Source organism: Schistocerca cancellata, chromosome 3, assembly GCF_023864275.1.
Source record: "Schistocerca cancellata isolate TAMUIC-IGC-003103 chromosome 3, iqSchCanc2.1, whole genome shotgun sequence".
Taxonomy (NCBI): Eukaryota; Metazoa; Arthropoda; class Insecta; order Orthoptera; family Acrididae; genus Schistocerca; species Schistocerca cancellata.
This window is the reverse complement of record NC_064628.1, coordinates 601,874,303-601,894,100: the sequence shown is the minus strand read 5'-3', so window position 1 is coordinate 601,894,100 and position 19,798 is coordinate 601,874,303. Positions and strand designations below refer to the sequence as shown.

The 19,798-nt window shown below is 42.7% G+C and overlaps 1 protein-coding gene and 1 long non-coding RNA gene across 4 annotated transcripts in view; one reads left to right on the top strand and one right to left on the bottom strand.

Annotated features, from left to right (window-relative positions):
- Positions 1–17,144, bottom strand: part of LOC126175499 (venom carboxylesterase-6-like) — a 158,008-nt gene extending 140,864 nt beyond the window's left edge. The window contains exon 1 of one of the 3 annotated variants that reach the window (XM_049922321.1): positions 16,843–17,144. In XM_049922321.1, the coding sequence (XP_049778278.1) occupies positions 16,843–17,028 (186 nt within the window). In that variant the 5' untranslated portion in view covers positions 17,029–17,144. Of the gene's footprint in view, positions 1–13,599; positions 13,619–16,842 lie in introns of those variants that run through there. The other 2 variants (XM_049922323.1, XM_049922324.1) reach the window with 2 other exon arrangements.
- Positions 17,145–17,196: 52 nt separating this feature from the next.
- On the top strand, positions 17,197–19,798 carry LOC126175500 (uncharacterized). The gene is made up of 4 exons (XR_007535575.1): positions 17,197–17,357; positions 18,587–18,689; positions 18,780–19,462; positions 19,565–19,798. It is a non-coding gene; the product is annotated as an uncharacterized LOC126175500 (long non-coding RNA).

Genomic DNA, 19,798 nt, shown 5'->3' with positions numbered 1-19,798 from the left:
CACCTGTTGGGGTCTGATACTCGAAAAGATGTTTGATCTTTGCCCAGGCTTGGGAACTTGAAGTGTGGCACCCAATGGTGGAGACTTATCTCTCACAACACTCCTGTTTCCATCGTTTGATAAGTTGGCGATCACGAGTACGGAGACGTTTAAAAGCTCCAGGGAAGGGTGCCTCTCATGCCACTGTAGAGCTCGCCGACACTCCTTAATTGCTTTAGCGACTTCCGGCGACCACCAACAGACTGCCTCATGCCTCGGGCACCCTAAAGAGCAAGGGATCGCGTTTTCTGCCACAGAAACAATTGTTGTAGTCACCGACTCAACTATCACATCGATGTTACCGTATGGGGGGATTCAATGGTGACAGCAAAGGTGAAAGTTTCCCAGTCCGCCTTGTTTAAAGCCCATCTGGATGGGCATCTGTGGGCCTGATGCTGGGGCAGTGACAGGAAGACGGGGAAATGGTCACTACCACACAGGTCATCATGTGCTCTCCAGTGGATAGATGGGAGAGGTCCTGGGCTGCAAATGGATAAATCAATGGCTGAGTAACTACCATGAGCCACACTAAAATGCTTGGCGGCCCCAGTATTTAAGAGGCAGAGGCTGAACTGAGACAAGTAAAGTTTCAACATCTTTGCCCCAGCCAGTAAGCACAGTGCCACTCCACAAGGGGTTGTGTGTGCTAAAATCTCCTGAAAGTAGGAAAGGTTTAGGGAGTTTATCAGTCAGTGCAGCTAATACATTCAGAGGTTACTGCACCATCTGGAGGAAGATAGACATTGCAGACAGTTATTTCCTGTGTCATCCTTATTCTGACAGACACAGCTTCAATAGGGGTTTGAAGGGGCACAGCGTCACTACAGACTGAGTTTAGACATACATGCAAACTCCACCTAACACTCAATTATAGTCGCTACAGTTCCTGTAATATCCCTTATAGCTGCAGAGGGATGGGGTCCGCATTGCCGGAAACCAGGTTTCCTGGAGGGCAACGCACACAGCAGGTGTAAGGCTTAACAGCTGCCGTAGCTCAGCCGGGCGGTGGAAAAGCCCGCCGCACTTCCACTGGAGGATAATGTCATAGTGAGAGTGGGAAGGCACGGGATATTCAATTAGGTAGTTTACGCCTCAGAGTCATCTGCTGCCACCGATTTATTGCCTGAGAAGTCTATATCCATTGTGTCTGAGGGTCTGGCAAGATCTAGGTCCTCAGCGGACACCAAAATCTCCACTCCCCATCCCCACATGCAGAGCTTGTAGGTAGCAGTGGTGTGGGTGCCACCACAATTTCCTTGACCTTAAGGATTTTCTTTTTTGATTTCTCTCGCTGATCGTTGGGTTTCCCTGGCTGGGAGAACTTCACTGGCTCAGTCTCTGGGACTGAGGATGAGCGTGAAGCCTTACGACCAGCTGCTTTTGGGCTCTTCAGCCACTGGCGGGTGTCATTTTTCCCACTAGCATAAATCTGGGAAGGGAGTGACCCAAGGGACCCCTTACTAGTGAGAGAAGCCAAAGAAGACTTAAGCTTCTCCGGCTTAGAAGTGGGGACTGATGTCCCCGATGGTTGTTGTTGTTGGTGGTGGTGGTGGTGGGGGTTGCTCCCGAAGAAGTAGGTGGTGCAGGAGCAACACGGAGGGAAATGCCCCCCACCATCAAGGGGGCAGGTGTAGTCTTCTGGCTCTGAGAAGTGACTGAGGCTGGTGGAGCTGAAGGTGCCAGAGCTGTTGTAGTGGCAGTGTAAGACGATATCATAAACACAAGGATGCAGGTGTTCAAATTTTCTCTTAGCCTCAGTGTAGGTCAGTTGATGCAGGGTCTTTTACTCCATGATGTCTTTCTTTCTGGAGAATCCTGCAGTCTGGCAAGCAAGGCGAATGATGCTCTCCGCAGTTGACACAGATGGGAGGCAGGGCACATGGAGTATTGCGATGTGACGGGCGTCCACAATCTCAACATGACGCTGGAAGTACAGCGGGAAGAAGTATGACCAAACTTCAAGCACTTAAAGCACCGCATTGGGGGAGGGATATAGGTCTTTACATCACATCGGTAGACCATCACCTTGACCTTGGGCAATCACCCTCTAAGAACAAGATGAAGGCACCGGTGGCAACCTGATTATACCCCAGACCACAGTGGACACGCCGGACGAAATGTACACCTCGCCGTTCTAAATTGGCGCGCACCTTATCATCAGAATGCAAAAGAAGGTCCCTGTGAAATACGATACCCTGGACCGTATTTAAGACAGAGGGTCCACTGTACAGCAAGAAGACATGCCCAATACATAAGCACTGGAAGCACCTCACCTCATGCCAAATGTACAGCTTCATCAACAACATATAACCTCGACCATATCTGGCAGGGTATCCCCTTGAAAGTCAGAATTAAGGTGCTGGTATTGGTGCTTCTGTATTTACGACTTGCTGCACACGTCGAACAAAATGAATGCCACCTGGCTCCAGATAAGCCTGCAGTTCCTCATGGGTTTGAAGAAGGAGGCCCCTATGAAAAATCCCTCCCTGGACCATATTCAGAGACTAGTGATGGGTAATAGACACTGAGATGTCACCGAGATGATCACAAGCATGAAAAGCTGCAGATTGGGCGTCAGAAGCAGCTCTGCTAAACAGGGAGTCTGACCACATCTTGCTTCAACTTCACGAAACTTGTCCTTGATATTCTCCACAAAAAACAATGGCTTTGTGGCGGTTAATGTGTCCCCATCCATCCTAGTACAGACCACAGACCTGACCTTCCTCCCAGGATGTACCCAGGGAAGGGAGAACTGTAGGATCATATGACACAGTATTCAACGAACTGTTCCCTCTTGAAGAGAGAGTGAGAACAACCAGATTTTTGCTGTTTGAAACCCTTCATGCACCAAGCATCTGGCCTGATGCTACCCAGTCCAAAAAGGAGCTTACCCATGGGTGCCACCAAGAAACAACAATGGCCCCTGGTATGGGGAGACAACAGTTCAGGTATCAGTACTGTGTTCCCAATGGATACAAAACAGTAACACCACAAGCACTGGCTACATGTGCTGGTGACCTAGCAGAGCAGGGGAGGAAGAGGCCGGAGGGGGAGGGGGGTTCAAGGAGTGGGCGAAAGGGGAGGGGACAAGGGGCAGGGGGGTGAAAAGAGGCACCGGGGGTGAGGCACCGGGGGTGAGGCACCGGGGGTGAGGCACCGGGGGGAGGGGGCGGGAGAAGTGCTTTGGGACGGTACCCTGTCACTGGCGGGCACTGAAGAAGAGGCGTGCTTCTTCGGACGAAGAGGGGGAGTGGGCCCCCAGAGGGATGTGGTTGGAAACTGCAGCAGAGGAACAGAGGACAGGGGGATGAGACTGGGGTACGGAAGGGGTGGGAAGGAGGGAGGACGTAACAGAGACAAAGGCAGAAGACATTGACAATGGATCAGTCAAATTTCTGATGACCCTCAGTGTAATCCAGGAATTTCTATTCTTGTATCTTCTTTTATTTCTCATAAACTGGGTAATCTGGTTCCAACACGGTAGAACACAGTGGCTCCCCTCATGGATCTGGTGTCCACAGTCATCACATAGAGGATCTGTCTTACATTGGAAGACATATGCCAGAAACACAATCACCAAAAGCACCTCATGAATGGTGGAACGTACTGCTTCACATCACAACCTTGACCTCCCATGACTCAAATACCATAATAAAGGCTGGTATCAGTGCGATTAACCTTTCTGCACACCCTGAACGAAATGAATACACTGTTGTTTTAGGTTGGCCTGTGGTTCCCAATCAGTTTGAAGGATGAGGTCGCTATGAAAAATGACCCCTGGACGATATTCAGAGACTGGTGTGGTGTAATTGACACTGGGACATCACCAAGATGGTCACAAGCATGAAGAGCTGCAGATTGGACGGCAGAACAAAGAACAAACAGATACAAGAATAGAAATTCCTGGATTACACTGAGGGTCATCAGAAATTTGACTGATCCATTGTCAATGTCTTCTGTCTTTGTCTCTGTTTTGATCAACAAGGAACGTTGCAGCACTGTGCACACCTTTTTGTGCTAAAGACAACCTTAGTGTGAAGTCATGAATGTCATTTTTCCTCCTGGTACTGCAATTATGAACCTCATAGTTCCTCTAACTGTAGGGGATTTACAACAAACTTCGTAAGGGAATAAATATGCTGTGAAGCAGTATTCAGAATGCCCAACTCCTTAAACAGATGCCTACAAGATGATCATGGGTGAGCGCCACATCTTATTCTCACAGCATCTTTTTGAGCCACAGAGACTTACTTTCTTAAATACGAGTTACCCTAGATCACTATTGCATATGACATTACTGAATGAAAATATACAAAATACTCCAACTTACTGATTTCTCTCTCCCCACGATTTGCAATGATTCTAAGCACAAATGTGGCTGAACTAAGTTGTTCCCAAATTTGTTTTTCCCAATTTAAATTCTCGCCAATATGGACCACTAAGAATTTTGAAGTTTCCACTCCATTTATTATTTACTCAGCATGCATTACAGTGTTACACTTATCACTGGTGTAGTACCTCTAGATGTGCAGAACAGAATATGCTGGGTCTTTTTAAAATTGGGGATGAGACCAATCACAGAAAATCAGTCAATGATACTTTTAGGGACCTTGTTTACCATTTCTTCTGTTTCTGTAAGTATGCTTAGATAGATTACAATACTGGTATCATCTGCAAAAGGAACTAATTCTGCTTGCAATATACTCGACGGAAGATCATTTACACTATGAGGAATAGTAATGGACCTAAGATTGAACTTTGGGGAACCCCATATGCGATTTCTCCCCAGTCTGAATTATGTCATTGGACTATATTGCTTGAATTAGTAAGTAAAACTTTCTGCAATGTTTTGATTAGAAACAACACTATCCATGAGTTTGCTATACCATCAATCCCAAAAAATCTCAATTTATCAATGAGAATACTGTGATTGATACAGTCAAATGCCTTAGACAGATCACAGAAAATACCAACTGGTGCAATTTTATTATTTAATGTTTGCAAAATCTGGTTAGTAAAATGAAAATAGCCTTCTCAGTACAGTCCAAACTGTAATTTGCTAAGGATACTATGTTTGCTAAGGTGAGATACTATTCTAGAACACATCACATTCTCAAAAATTTTGGAGGTTAGCAGTGAAACAGGTCGGTAATTACTGACAACTGTCATCACCTTTCTTAAAGAGGGGTTGTCAGGGTGCAAATTGTCTATTTCATAACTTAGGGGATTAAGTAATTCATGCCGCAACATATGCCTACAGGAGGCATAGTCAGCCTTTATGATCTTTGACGATCGACTCTTGTTTGTAATTGGGACTTAATATGCACTGTAACATAGTAAACTAATGCCTCTCAGCTTTTGGCATGATCAATGTGTAATATCTGGGGAGGGGGAGGGGAGGGGGGAGCGTCCCCGCCTCACACCACACATGCAAGTGTGCAAATACTGTAGCCTGGTCTCCATGTTAAAACACTGTGTTAAAATTGCAGCCAGCATCTAGTTAGATCTTGCCAATCTTGACATGCAGTGTTACGTAGCTGTTGCTAGGCCACAATTTTAACATAGATTTTTAACAAGGGGGCCAGGCTGCTGCACACAATACAGCATTTGCACTCTTGCGTATGGGGGGAGGGGGGTCCTATACCCCCTTGATACTTCACATTGATCTTGCCAAAAGCCAAGAGATGCTAATTTACTATATTATGTTACATATTAAGTCCCAATTACAAACAAGAATCAAACATCAAAAATCATAACGACTTCATGAGTATTTCAACACGTGTAGACTTAGACCTAATGTTCCCGCAAATATCAGCCCATGATTCGGTCTTCTTGGCATAGTCTAACACAATGAAAAGCCAAAATACCTTGGTGTCACATTAGGCAGAATGCTGATATACGTCAACACCTTTCCAAGACAGGTGCAAACACGAGTGACGCTGGTGAGAAAACAAGCAAATAGTACATGGGGAGCACATACATCAGTTCTCCATGGAGCATCCCTTGCGTTGGTATACTCTGCTGCAGGATATGACGCAACAGTTTGCTGCACAGTGCCCATGTGAAGAACATATGAATGCAACTATGAGAACCATTAATGGCTCAATCACACACACACTGACATGGTGGCTACTAATACTATCAAATACCTGTCCCACTCACCTAGGCCAAAAGGTGGCTCTTTACGATCTTTGAGCAAGTTTCTACAAAATGAATCAATTCCTCTTCATGAAGATTTACTCAAACTGCCTTCGAAATGCCTCAAATTCAGAAGACCGTCATATGAATGCTCTCAACTGGATTCCTGAAAGGAAATGTGAGAGATAGGATACAAAAATTCAAAACCTCAAACTTATTGATGGTCCAGCTGATAAAGTTTCAGGCTTTCATCATCCTAGGGAGGTTAGGGTACAGCTCAACAGATACCGGACTGGAGGAAGTACGTGCATATACAACATGTTCAAGCGGAGCTTTTGCACTGACAGTATGAGTGATTGTGATGATATTCAGCCAAGGGCCGCATTGTAAATAAGTAGCTTAACATGTTTCAAGCATGTACATGAAGCACCTGATAAGGCTCTCCAATGAAATGAGTCTTCCAGTAATCGTGCATAGCCTGGGCAACTGAATGTTTATATGTTTTATATAGCTGTGTGCATGCACTTTTCATTGTAAAAACGTTTACAGTTATAACTGATTAATATGATGATAAAAATACTGAGTGAAATGAAGATTTGAGAGGGAATTCAGAGTAACTAATTAAATTACTCTCAACATTCTCTTAAGTATTTGAAAGATTGATGAAACAACAAATCAAATGCTTACAAAGCCACAAGGTGCTAAATATTAATTAGTATGGCTTTCAAACAAGTACATGTACAGAAATGGTAATAATGGACTACACAAATGAAATAATTAGAAACCTAGGAAACAATAATAATGTGTACAAGTTAATTTAGAGCTGTCTAGGGCTTTTGATACCTTTTTTTTTGCGGTTTTAGGGCACAAAACTGCTACAGTCATTAGTGTCTGGTCTGTGGCTTAGGGAAAGGTAAAAAAACCAAACTGGAAACCAGCAGCAATGGGAGCTAATCTCAAAAAGTGGGGAAACTAAAAAACAGAAGGAAAGCTTAGAGAACAACTATATAAGGGGAGGTTGTTTTCCCCAAAAAGAGCTTCAAATGACCAACGTCATCTCACTGACACTGATAAACTTGAGGACGCGATCGGTTGAGCGTGTGTCATCTGCTAAAATGGAAGATATATCAGGCAAAAGCTGTAGATGGGCGTGTAGCTGAGTAAAATAGGGGCACTGAAGTAAAAGGTGTCTCATTGTCCACAGTTAGCAGTGGGGACAAAGTGGGGCAGGATCACCACTTAAAAGATGTCGATGGCTAAAAAGACAGTGCCCTATCCGGAGTCTACTTAAAATTACTTCCTCCCGACGACGAGTTTGGGAGGAAGAAATCCAAGCACATGGAAGAGCTTTCACGTCTCGCAATTTATTATTGGGAAGTTTAGACCAATGTGCGTGCCATAAAAGAGCAACACGACGACATAAAACACTCTGTAGATCGGTGAAGGGAACCATGCAGACAGCAGGCTGAAGAAGATAGACAGCAGCCTTGGTCGCTATATCGGCCAACTTGTTTCCATGGATACCAATGTATCCTGGGATCCAGAGGAATGCCACAGACCCCCCCCCCCCCCCCCCCAAGAGGAGCAAGTGGAGGCAGTCCTGAATCAGACAGACCAGAGGGTGGACAGGGTAAAGAGCTTGGAGAGACTGTGGAGACAGCTGAGCCGATCTGAGCATATAATATACTGTATCCGCTGATGGTGACAGATGTATTGGACAGCCTGGATTACAGCATAAAGATCCGCAGTAAGAACCGAACACTGATCGGAAAGCTGAAAATGATGAGGGGCGTCGCCAACAATACAGGAACTCCCAACACCAAATGATGTTTTTGAGCCATCAGTGTAAATAAATGTGGCATCCTTCATTTGGGTGCATAGAGCAGCAAATGCCTGACGGTAAACGAGAAAAGGGGTACCATCCTTGGGAAGTTGACAAAGGTCATGGAGCAGGCAGGTCTGGGGGCAGAGCCAATGCGTTGCTGTACCCCCAGTTGTCAAGAAAGTTTTAGGAAAGTGGAAGGAAAAAGAATGTGGTAGTAGGGAGGATGGGCGGCCTGCAAACCCTAAATCCAAGGAGGCGTCGAAAAAAAGGTCATGGCCGGATTAGCAGGCATGGAAGACATATGGCTATCATAACGACTCAGAAGGACAGCTCGCCGATTGGACAGCGAAGGTTCAGCAGCCTCATCATAAAGGCTTTCCACAGGGCTGGTGTAAAAACCCCCAGACGCTAAACACAATCCACGGTGGTGGACAGAGTCAAGACGCCGAAGACTAGACAGACAAGCAGAGGCATAAACTATGCTTCCATAGTCCAATTTCAAGCACATTAAGGCGGAGAAGGAGCACTCGGTGCACTCCCCAGGAGGTACCATTCAGAACACGGAGGGTGTTGACAGATCGCAGGCAGTGAGCCCAAAGATATGAAATGTGAGAGGACCAGCACAGTTTTCTGCCAAACACAAGACCCAAGAATTTAGCAATGTCTGAGAACAGAAGGTCGACAGGGCCTAGATGTAGGGAAGGCGTAAGAAACTCCGTACAATGCCAAAAATTGACACAAACGGTCTTACTGGGAGAGAAGCGGACGCCGGTTCGATGCTCCAAGAGTGGAGGAGATCGAGACATCCTTGAAGATGTCGTTCAAGAAGGCTGGTCCATTGAGAGTTATAGTAGATCGCCGGGGCAAATTGGAGGTGCAAGGTATTGAACATTCCGCAGCTGTAAGAATAACTTCTGTAACATGAGTGACCTGATCGTCGGTGCTAGGAAACTGATGGTCATCAAATGTCGCTAGAGATGAAAGAAGTGTTAAATCGGCTTGGGCAAACTTCCAGCATCTTGGGTGCAGAGATGGCAGTTGTGGCTGCAATCGAAGAACACATGAAAAATGGTCACTCGAGTGTGTATCAGCAACAGCGAACCATTCAAAGTGCTGAGCTAGCTGAACAGTACTGACTGAAAGGTCCAAATGAGAGAAATTTGTCATGGAGGTAGACAAAAATGTTGGTTTCCCAGTGTTGAGGCAAACAAGATCCGCTAGGTGGAAGATGTCAGTCAATAGGGAGCCTTGCAGACAAGGATGCGGAGATTCCCAAAGCAGATGGTGGCCACTGAAGTCCGCAACCAACAAATGGGGGGGGGGGGGCGGGAGCTGACCAAGGAGATGAAGGAGATCAGCTCTTGCCATCGGGGTGGACGATGGAATGTATACGGTACAAAGAGAGAAAGCGTATCCAGAAAGGGAAAGATGGATAGCAACAGTTTGGAAGGATCTGTTTAAGGGGATTGAGTGATAATCGACAGTATCATGGAGAAGAATCATAAGTCCCCCTTGTGCTGGAGTGCCAACAACAGAGGGAAGATCGAACTGGACTGACTGAAATTGAGGGAAAACAAAGTGATCGTGGGGACGCAGCTCTGTTTCCTGAAGACAGAAGACGACCGGTGAGTAGGATCATAAGAGGATCGACAATTCATCCCAATTGGCTCTAATGCCACGGATATTCTAATGTATAATTGACATAGGGTGGACAGAAAAGGGAAGTATCCTACCACGGTTGCTCTCAACTCAATGATTGCTGAGAGCGGTGGCCGACAGTGTGGAACGGCATTCAGCCAAAGGCAGAAAATCCTGATCCATAGGTTGTTCAGGAGCAGCTCCCGCCACCAGCAGAGCGCTTTGGCGACACGGAAGATTGTCGAGGGCGGTTACCGCCATGTGGCACTGTAGATGAGACACCGTGGCAGAGAAGGAGAGGAACTTTGTTTCTTATGAGCCTTCTTGGAAACAGGACGTGGAGATGAGGGAGGAATCGATGGTTGTGAAGTCGGCGTACATAAAAAATCTTCGTGAGAAGGCTCTCTTTTGGAAGTCCGGGTGTTTGATTTCGAGGCTAGTGATTTAGCAGAAGCCGATGAAGGGTGAGCTGTAGAGTGAGCAGGTGATAGTGGGGAGGTTGAACAGGCGAACTTCGCTGGCCGATCTGACGACCGTTGCACTAAAGGTGAGATCACAAGTCTGCTTGGCTGCCTCCTTAGTAGGCCGAGGAGATGCAAAGGACAGTGCTATATTTACCTGCTGGAGGCATAGTGGGCTTTTGACTGGCAAATAAATTACAAGCAGCAAATGTAGACACCTTTTCCTTCACTCTGATTTCCTGAATAAGTGGTTCATCTCTAGAGGAAGCAGCGTGGTCACCCATACAGTTGATGCAACGAGGGGTGGAAGTGGACAAGCACCCTCATGGGCATCCTTGCCACACAACACATTTGGCCAGATTCGAACACGACTGGCTGGTATGATTAAACCTCTGACACCGATACCAATGCATATGGTTGGGGATGTAAGGGCAAACTGAAATTATCTCATAGCCCGCTTTAATGTTTGATGGAAGTTGAACTCTGTCAAATGTCAAGAAGATATTACAGGTTGGTACCAAGTCCTTGTCAACCCTTTTCATGACTCTGTATGCAGCCATTACGCCCTGGTCAGACAGGTAGTTTTGAATTTCCTCATTGGACAATCCGTTGAGTGAGCGTGTATAAACCACCCCGTGTGCTGAATTTAAAGTGCGGTGCAGTTCCACCCAGACAGGGAAGGAGTGTAGCAGTGTAGTTCACAGCAATTTTCGTGCCTGGAGGGCACTGATTGTTTCTAACAACAAGGTGCCATTTCGTAATCGGGAACAAGACTTTACAGGACCCACAGTGACTTTGTCACCTTTCTGAATAATGAAAGAGTTGACTGTGGAGAAGTCTTGACCATAGTAAGACAGAGAAACAACAAGGAACTTTGGTACTGATCGAAGAATTGTCCGTGGCTGAGACACGTTTTGCTTTTGCTTGTGGGTAGAGGTTGTAGATGTAGAGGAAACCATTGCATAAGTATCCCCATGATTACCGGTGTCTCTGATGGCGCACACCTTCCTTGTGGGAGCCTTCTCTGACGGCACTCCCGCCTTAGGTGATTGTTCACACCTCGCAAGAAACAGACGGAGGGACCAATTGGCACACTCTGAAGGTACCAGCTCAGGTAATTGCCCCTCCCTGGGTCTGGCCATTACCAGGGGGTATGTATGTGTCCTACCTCTCTACCCGGGAAGGGGAATTATGCGTTTCCCTATCACCGGCTATGCGTGGGTCAGCCTCCTTCAGAAACGCTCCGGGAGGAAAGAAAGAGAAAGGGAAGAACAAAGGAAGGAAAATAAGAGAAGTCTCAAATGCCACAGTGGAGAAGAGGAATAAGAGAAGAGGCAAGGAAAGGAGATGGACAAACGGAGGACAGACTGTTCAGCATAGAGAGCAAAGAAGAGAGACTGTCCTACAGTTATAAGTGTCCGTCTCCGGACGTGGGCACGAAACATACTCCCATAGGGGGAGAAGGAGAAGGGAAGAGGCAGAGGTGAGGGGGAGGGGGAAGAATGTGGAAAAGTAAGGTATGCAGCCCGGAAAGGAGAGCCGCACTAGCTCTGGGTCCCATACTCCCCACGCACGTACCCACAAAAGAGCTGGACTCGCTGGGGGAGGGGGGGGGGGTTGTTTTGATGCTGTTGATCATGAAATTATTCTAGATAATCATGAAGCAATGGGAATAGAAGTGATAGAAGACAAGTGATTTCAGTCATATTTACAAAATAGATCATAGGTTGTGGAACTCATCAGCTAATCCTAATCATAATAGGAAAAATCATTCAAGGCAAAAAACTTTGTATTGACACATGCTTTATTCTGTACGATTTCTGAGACACTATGTATTTAATGTACACTACTATTTATTTTCTGTTTTATTCAATACATTGTCAGGTTTACATATGCATAACAGTTAGCAAACATTATAATATGCATTTTACGAAGTATCAATAGAAAAATACATATTTTTAACACATTCACCTTTAAGTACAGAGTGCACATGAAGTTTGGGAACAGATTCAATTATTTATTGCACAAGAACTAAACATTGTACAGACATATGTCTATTTGAAGAGAAACCCTGAAAGGTGGATTTTTTTTTTCATATTTACCGCCACAGCGTAGTTTGGTAATTTGCCGATAGTCAGCACTAGTCGCAAACAAAACGAGTTAAGGTGTGGAGCGAGCTTTCTGTGTGTTGGAGTTCGACAAAAACAACTGTGCTACAGCTGTTCAACGAATGTTTAGAACCAAGTACGGTAAAAAGCCACCAACAAGGAAGGCCATTTACCACTGGCACAACAAATTCCTCAAAGGTAAATGTTTTTGTGCCTTGTCACATCGAAAACTGTACGGGCCATTCTTCTTCACTGAGAACACTGTTACTGGAAATTCCTACTTGGGCATGTTGCAGCAATGACTGATGCCTCAAATGCAATTGGACTTTGCTCATATTTCAGCAGGATGAAGCTCCAGCTCATTTTCATCGTGAAGTTCGTGGGTACCTGAACACGGAGTTGCCGCATCGATGGATTGGCCATGCTACAGAAAGGGACAGCTGTAGTATGAAATGGCCTCCCCGATCACCAGATCTCATGCCATGTGACTTTTTTCTGTGGGGACACATTAAAGATCTAGTGTATTTACCGCTTCTACTACGTGATGTAGCAGAGCTCCGGGAGAGAATAGGGGAAGTGCCTGCCACAGTCGACGATGCCATGTTGGGACAGGTATGGCAAGAATACAATTGCCGTATTGACATCTGCCAGGTCATTCGTGGTTTGCATACTAAATTTTTGTTTAAAAAAAACTTCAGAATTTCTCTTCAAAATGCAATATGTATGACACCTGTACAATGTTTAGTTCTTGTGCAATAAATAATTGAAAGTGTTCCCAGACTTTATGTACACCCTGTATTATTGTACACATAACATTACAGCTGTTGTACAGTTCACAACAAACATTTGAATATTTCATCAACTTCAATGCATCTGTGCACTCTTGGGAGAATCTGTTCTGTTGCTTGTCAAAGTGTGTCTGCATGTTCTCTAATGGGGGCAGCAATATTCATGCTGCAACCATCCATACATCTTGTGTATTCGTCTTTCATTTGTATACCTCATACTTTACCCGACCTCATAAAAAAATCTAATGGTGTAAGGTGTAGTGAACGCTGTAGCCTGTCAATAGTACTACCATGACCAATCCATCAATTAAGGCAAGCGTGACTAAGATGATCCCTCATAAGCCTGGTAAAATTAAAAGGAGCGCCATTATCCTGGGAGTAAAATAAATGCAATCTGCGTGGCCGAAGGAACATCCTCATTGTGTTCAACAAACAAATTTCCTGGAAGAAAAAAAAAAAAAAAAGCAGGTAATTCTGTCCTGTAAGACACTTATGTGCATGCCACAAACCCAAAGACAAATGTACATTAAATGTGTTCTATCTCGAACCATTCAGGATAGGATATATGTCCATATTAAGTGTTTTTCTTCAAACGAGCATACCTGTCATGTCCCCGAGTACCGAATATTCTAGGAGGGAAACCGCATATAAATGACACTCAGGCAGCAGAAACTGCAGCCAGGATCATGTTGTTTGCAGATTACAACAGTGTAATAGTGGATTATGTTACGGACTCACTGTCTGCGATAACTGATAAAGTCCTTAAACCCGTCCGGTAATGGTTCAATTCCAACTGGCTGACCCTTGCTGTAAAGAAAACAAATTACATTCAATCTGGGGAAAAAAAGTCTCCAATTTGTACTGGGCAGGAGTGAGTTAGCAACAGAATGATGCACAAAACTTTTAGGAACATATGTCGATCACAAACTGGAAAGACCACAAAACAAAACTCTCCCAGAAGTTCAGTTCAACATGTTCTGCTCTAAGAATAATTTCAGAACTACACTCCTCAGAAGTCACTACAATGACTTACTTTCATTTCCTCCAGTCCCCTGTGGCTTATGGAATAGTTTTTTGTGATAAAACTTAGGGTCAGTTAAATGAAGTTTTTACATTACATCAAAAGTCTATTCGAGTCTTATCACACACAACTAGAATAGCTCACTGCAAGCCCTTATTTAAGGAGTTGTGTGCACTTACAATACCCTTCACATACATAAACGTGTTGATAGCAAGATCTAAGACTGGAGACCTGAAAACTAAAAGTAATTACCCTAGTTATAACTATCACTACTGTGGGTCCACCCATGTAGTGCAAACAAGAGCAGCTCATACTCAACAGCATGCAAGCCACTTCTGTGTCATTCTTTATAATACATTGCCAATATACATAAAGAGGTTGGAGAAGAAAACAGCTTTTAGGGGCTTTTACACACTGCACAAGAAGTGCTTCTACGTTGTAAGTGAATGTGTCATCTTACAGAAATATAGGTCCTTATCTGTTGTTTTACTTTTTAATCTGTTAACAGATGTACCATCTATGCTGTGTTATTCTTCGCTCAAGAATGTTCCTGTTGTTAGTTTCCGGTCTTCTAAATTTCAGAATCCAGAGAAGGGAATCAGGAGCAAGAATAGTTATGATGGGTGCAGTGTTCACAGGTGTTCATGAATTTATATTTTTTGGCATTGTATTACAATGTGTTCATGTGTTTATATTTTCTAGAAGTTTCATTTAACAAAATTTGATTTTCTAGTTATAACAACAATTACACTTCGTGTGTATGATGTAAGCTGTTTGTAGTCTGGCTACATCTGGTTCTCTTTCCAAATCATACACCAAAGGAAGTAGTTAAACCATTGTTAATGCACTGGTCTCAAGATTCACGACATGCAATGTTCGTAACCTGTCCAATCATCCTGAATTGGGTTGTACTAGGTTGCTGATGTGAATACTGGCATGGTTCCTTTGATAAGGCTTTGGCCAACTTCATACTATTTCTGTAATCCATCTGACATGCCCTATACTGTTGTGCCAAATGATCAGAGAACATATAAATAAATAAAATAAAATAAGCAAGCCTGAAAATAGTTTATAATGAGACAAAAAGTAATGCATCAACAACAAAGCATTGAAACGAAAATGACAAAAATTAGAAACAAAATAATAGAACTGACTAATGAGTTTCTGTATTTAGGACACTTTAATAATGAGAAATGCAGTAAAAGAAATAAACAGAAAGGTAAATAAGGTATGGAGTGCTATTAGCAAACTAAAAAGTGTTTTCAAAACCATACACCGTATGTGTCTGAAACAAATTTGCAATCAGCACACATTGCTAGTTTTGACTTACAGTCATATGACATGGCATGTCAATGATAAAACTGTTACTGATACAATGTTAATGTTATCTTAAAGAAGCAACACTGTTTCTTTGATTTGTATATCTTCCATTCTTTAGATGCTTTGGCTTTTGCGTTTATTCTGTGTGTGTATCATTGCCTGCTGTTAGGTGTAAGCTGTAGGCCTAACACATTACAATAAACTCTGCACAAACAGGCTTATTTTTCCATGATTCATTTACTGCGCCTGATCACAAAACCACTCAAAATCTGTGGTTTGGTGACTGGGTAATGGAAATGAGCATGCTGGGAATTGGCACAAGAGGCTGGACAACAAATGAACCTAATATGAGACTAAGGAATACAAGATTCAGTTGTGGCTATTATAAAAATGAAATGGAGTTTGAAGGGGCATGTAAATTAATGGGGCTAAAGTTAAAATGGGCCACTCACATGTAGCTGGGTTCAAAGAAATAAGAAAACACACCTCAACAAAACTGAAAATTAGTAAATGACATAGCACATTAAGAATGTAACAAATGAAAACATCCAGAGACGCTCTTTTTCTAGAAGTGGACAACATCCCGCTGATATTGAAGACAAAAAAGGTTAACCTGTTTCAAATGTGTTTCAAAAATACTTGTCAGTCACTTTTTTTCCATGGGATCTGGAGAGCGAATGCTTTAATGAAATAACCAATAGTTACATCTCCCAGGACAATTGTTAAACACATGGCATCTTACTTAACACTGGCTGTTCAGATGGAACAGCTATAATTTTGCTACAGCATTTAGATATGCGAAGTTATAATTTCAGTTATATTCACTAAAAATCAAATCCCTCACATAACTGGTATGATGATAAACATTGACTTACATACCACAACACACCTAATTTACTATGTGAATTTTGAGTCCACATCTGGCCTCTACCTGAATATTTGAAACTAATGTTAGCATTGCACGGTGCGATATTCATTGATGTAAGTCTCCATCACAAATAATGACGCTCACATATTTTCTGGGCACATGATAGATGTGATCCCGGTTACTGGAATGGTACGAAGTGCAGCAGATTCTCAGGTTAGTAGTTTCTGTCTAACGATTTTCTAAAATTCAGATCAACTCTCTTTCAAGTGTACTACACATTGGCAAGTTTCCACTATAAATAAGATCACCAATGTCACTAACAACAGTTATTAATGCAGTTCAAAGGGAAAAAATATCTTTCACATGCTTATTTCTGAAAGATGTCCCACACGATGGGGCCTAAGAAAAACTTTGTGTAACTGAATTTATGATCATATCTTCAAATATATTCCGGGGGTGACGAAATATATTCTTCAAATATATTTCGTCACAGCGTCAGTGCTGAAAAACCAACAGAAACTGTACTTGAAAACTTCGACATCAATTATGTCACCGACTTGCAGCTAGACTTAACATTTGTTTTTTTCCGAGGTTATGAGTTTGTTTAGATTTATGTCAGAACCATTATATACTCGCCTTAAACCTGTACTGACCAAGCGGTGGGGCGGCATAACGTATTCCATGGAAACCAGCGTACTGTTTTCCATTTTTCGTTGAATATGTACGGCCCCTCACATGTCCGGAATTTGTGTACACTTTTACCGCCGTGGTCGCAGACAGAAGCACACACATCACCTGTAAACTTAGTACTACATCAAACATCGCGCTCTCTTCACTTGGCAGAATTCGTCTGCACACTGTACACGCTGATACACGCTTATCAACTACCGGCTGTTTGCACTTCCCCTTTCATGGTTGACAAGTAGAGAAACTTGGTATAGAGGTTGGCACACTGATAGACTGGAGCCAATCGTACCACTACAGCATAGTGTTCGCATTTCACATAATTGAGGAGGCTTCCAGGATTATATTTCAGTCTTGTGCAGTAGGTACTTTTACTTAGGCGTGCATAGAAGCTTTTAGATTCAAAGGATTAAGACGTTATATAACAAATCATCTCGATTGGATTTACATAAGCAAGAAGCAGAAAGGTATCGTGGTTTTTCATTTTGTTTAAATCCATTCTTCTTTCCCGCGTTCTGCCTGTGTCAGCCGTTCACCCGTCCAAGTTAAACGATGATAATCGTTCGAGTAGAGCGCCCTGTATTCAGTAGCGTAACGTGGCAACTTATGTAAGAATTCAATTTATAGTGTAGAACAGAATATGAAGTAAAAGTAGTTCGCTTTCGTTGTTTTCGACACAATGTGATGTATAATTCCAGCAAGGTCTTTACGTTTTGTTAAAATTAGTGCGCGAATTGTCTGCTAAATTTGTTATGTCATGTATATATTTATATTTTTTATTTATTCGTTAAGTCATCTGTATAGATGTAGGGAGAGAGAATTTCAATATTATTCATACCTATAAAATAACACAGACATCATAATTAAATCATAGTTAGGTGAATAGCAAACAACAATACAAGATTACCGTAACAGAAAAAAGATTTAAGATGAAAACATGAATAATCACTCTCTGATGATCACATCAAGTGCAGACCAGCTGCGTTTCGAATGTTGTTCAATTGAGAGGGTATACCTATCGCTAACATGGAAACATGTTTAAAAAATGAAGAAATCCGTCTACATCGTTCGCCTGTCGAAAGACGGATAGACTGGGCGAGAAAGCGAAGAGCACCCTTCAGTCCTACCAAAAATGAAGTCAGATAACGTGCAAGATGAAGAACCAAGACCTCCGAATTGTGTTCGAAAACCATGCGTTTCGAGACCAAAATAGAATGCAATATTGTGAGAGAAACTGAAGTAAAATTCATGTTTCACTTGGCGCCTTTATTCTGACTGGGATCCAAGTACATTGACATGCATAAGGTACTCTGCAAACTTCAGTTAAGTGCATGGCAGTGAGCACTTACTATTTACAGTTGCACCACACATTTTGGTTTCTTCCAGTTCCACGCGCGGGAAACAAGACTTTAAATTCTTGTGTTGCAATTAATCTAATCTTTCGTCGATTTTCTTTTGAAAACACCACATACGGGGCTGTCGTATAAACACAATCTGATTTGAGAACTTGGGTCACATTGTGTAACAAGCCATTTGTCGAAATTTTTAGGAATTAGAATATCCTAATTCGTGAGTGATCATTACGACGTTACTGTAAACATAGAAGCTTTTTCGGTGTTTCTATTCTTTTGGCCCGCGGAATATTTGTGTAAGATTTGTAACTAGTCAACTTGTTGGTAATATATCACAATTTCAGCTTTGCTACAACAATGTCCAGAGATTTCACTTCAGGACGCCAACGTGAGCTCCCAACAGACAAAAGGGAGGCGAGAGAGGCCTTGTACTACGCAACTTCTGCGGTAAGTCCAGAGATGTTGGCCTGTACCACTGTGACATAAAAAGAAGTAAGTGCAAATATTTCTTAACATGTATTGTATGACACATTGCAGGTAATGGCTGACATTCCAGTATTGATGGAAGAGATGGCTGATAGTGTGAACGCAGTGAACAGAAAAATGTATGCTGTCAACAAGCTTTTACGAGAAGTTTCACAACATTATGTGCAACCTAATGGGAGTCAAAATACAAAACCCTAGATAATTGACAGAAGATTCTATCTTTTAATTTTGTTGCTTGGCAACCAATTTCTGTGTATCGAATTCTAAGAGTAATTAAAAAAAGTGCTGTAAATCATTTTTTTTTCTTTTCGCATTATTCGACATTTTATTAACATGTATAGCCCAGGAGTGCTAGTAGGAAACTGGTTTGAAAAGCGCAGTTGCTACAGTCAAAAGAGCTTTCAGCATAAATCTGTATATGCCACAGATTATTGTGCCCCACCAAAGCCCACTGAAGATGATTTAATGGGCGACATAAAGACACAGGAAAATGTGTGTAAAGCAGAAAGTGATAGTCATAGTCTAAAAGGAATCTCCTTTTTCTCATTTTGGCATTACAAAATTTTCAGAGTGATCGAGTACTGCCCACACTTGATGGCTACAAAAATAATTTCTCATCGAGCTATGACCTGCATTACAGAATACATCCGAAAGGGCTTTGTGGACCTAGGTTAAGAACTTTCAACACACAGTCTAAGGCATGGCTTCCGGATCAAGATTTTGCCTTAAACTATGTAAGTTATTTCTCAATAAGTACTTTGAAAATAAACCCTGCAAATATTTATTAGACATAAGTCTCTACTGAACAAAATTGTGATGGGTATTTTCTTTGATAGGGAAATGTAACAGAATTTGGGCTTCGGGCTTACAAGAATGAACTCAAACGTCTACATGAATGCCGTGAGCATTATCTTTCAACTGAATATCGTGATACATATGTACAGTACTCACAGGAGTTTTATATTAAAGTAAAGTAAACAACACTGAAGCAATATAACTAGCACACATCAGTTTTCTCCTTAATGGAGTGTGAGAAACAAAATTTGAGCCAGTATATAATTTTAGACCAA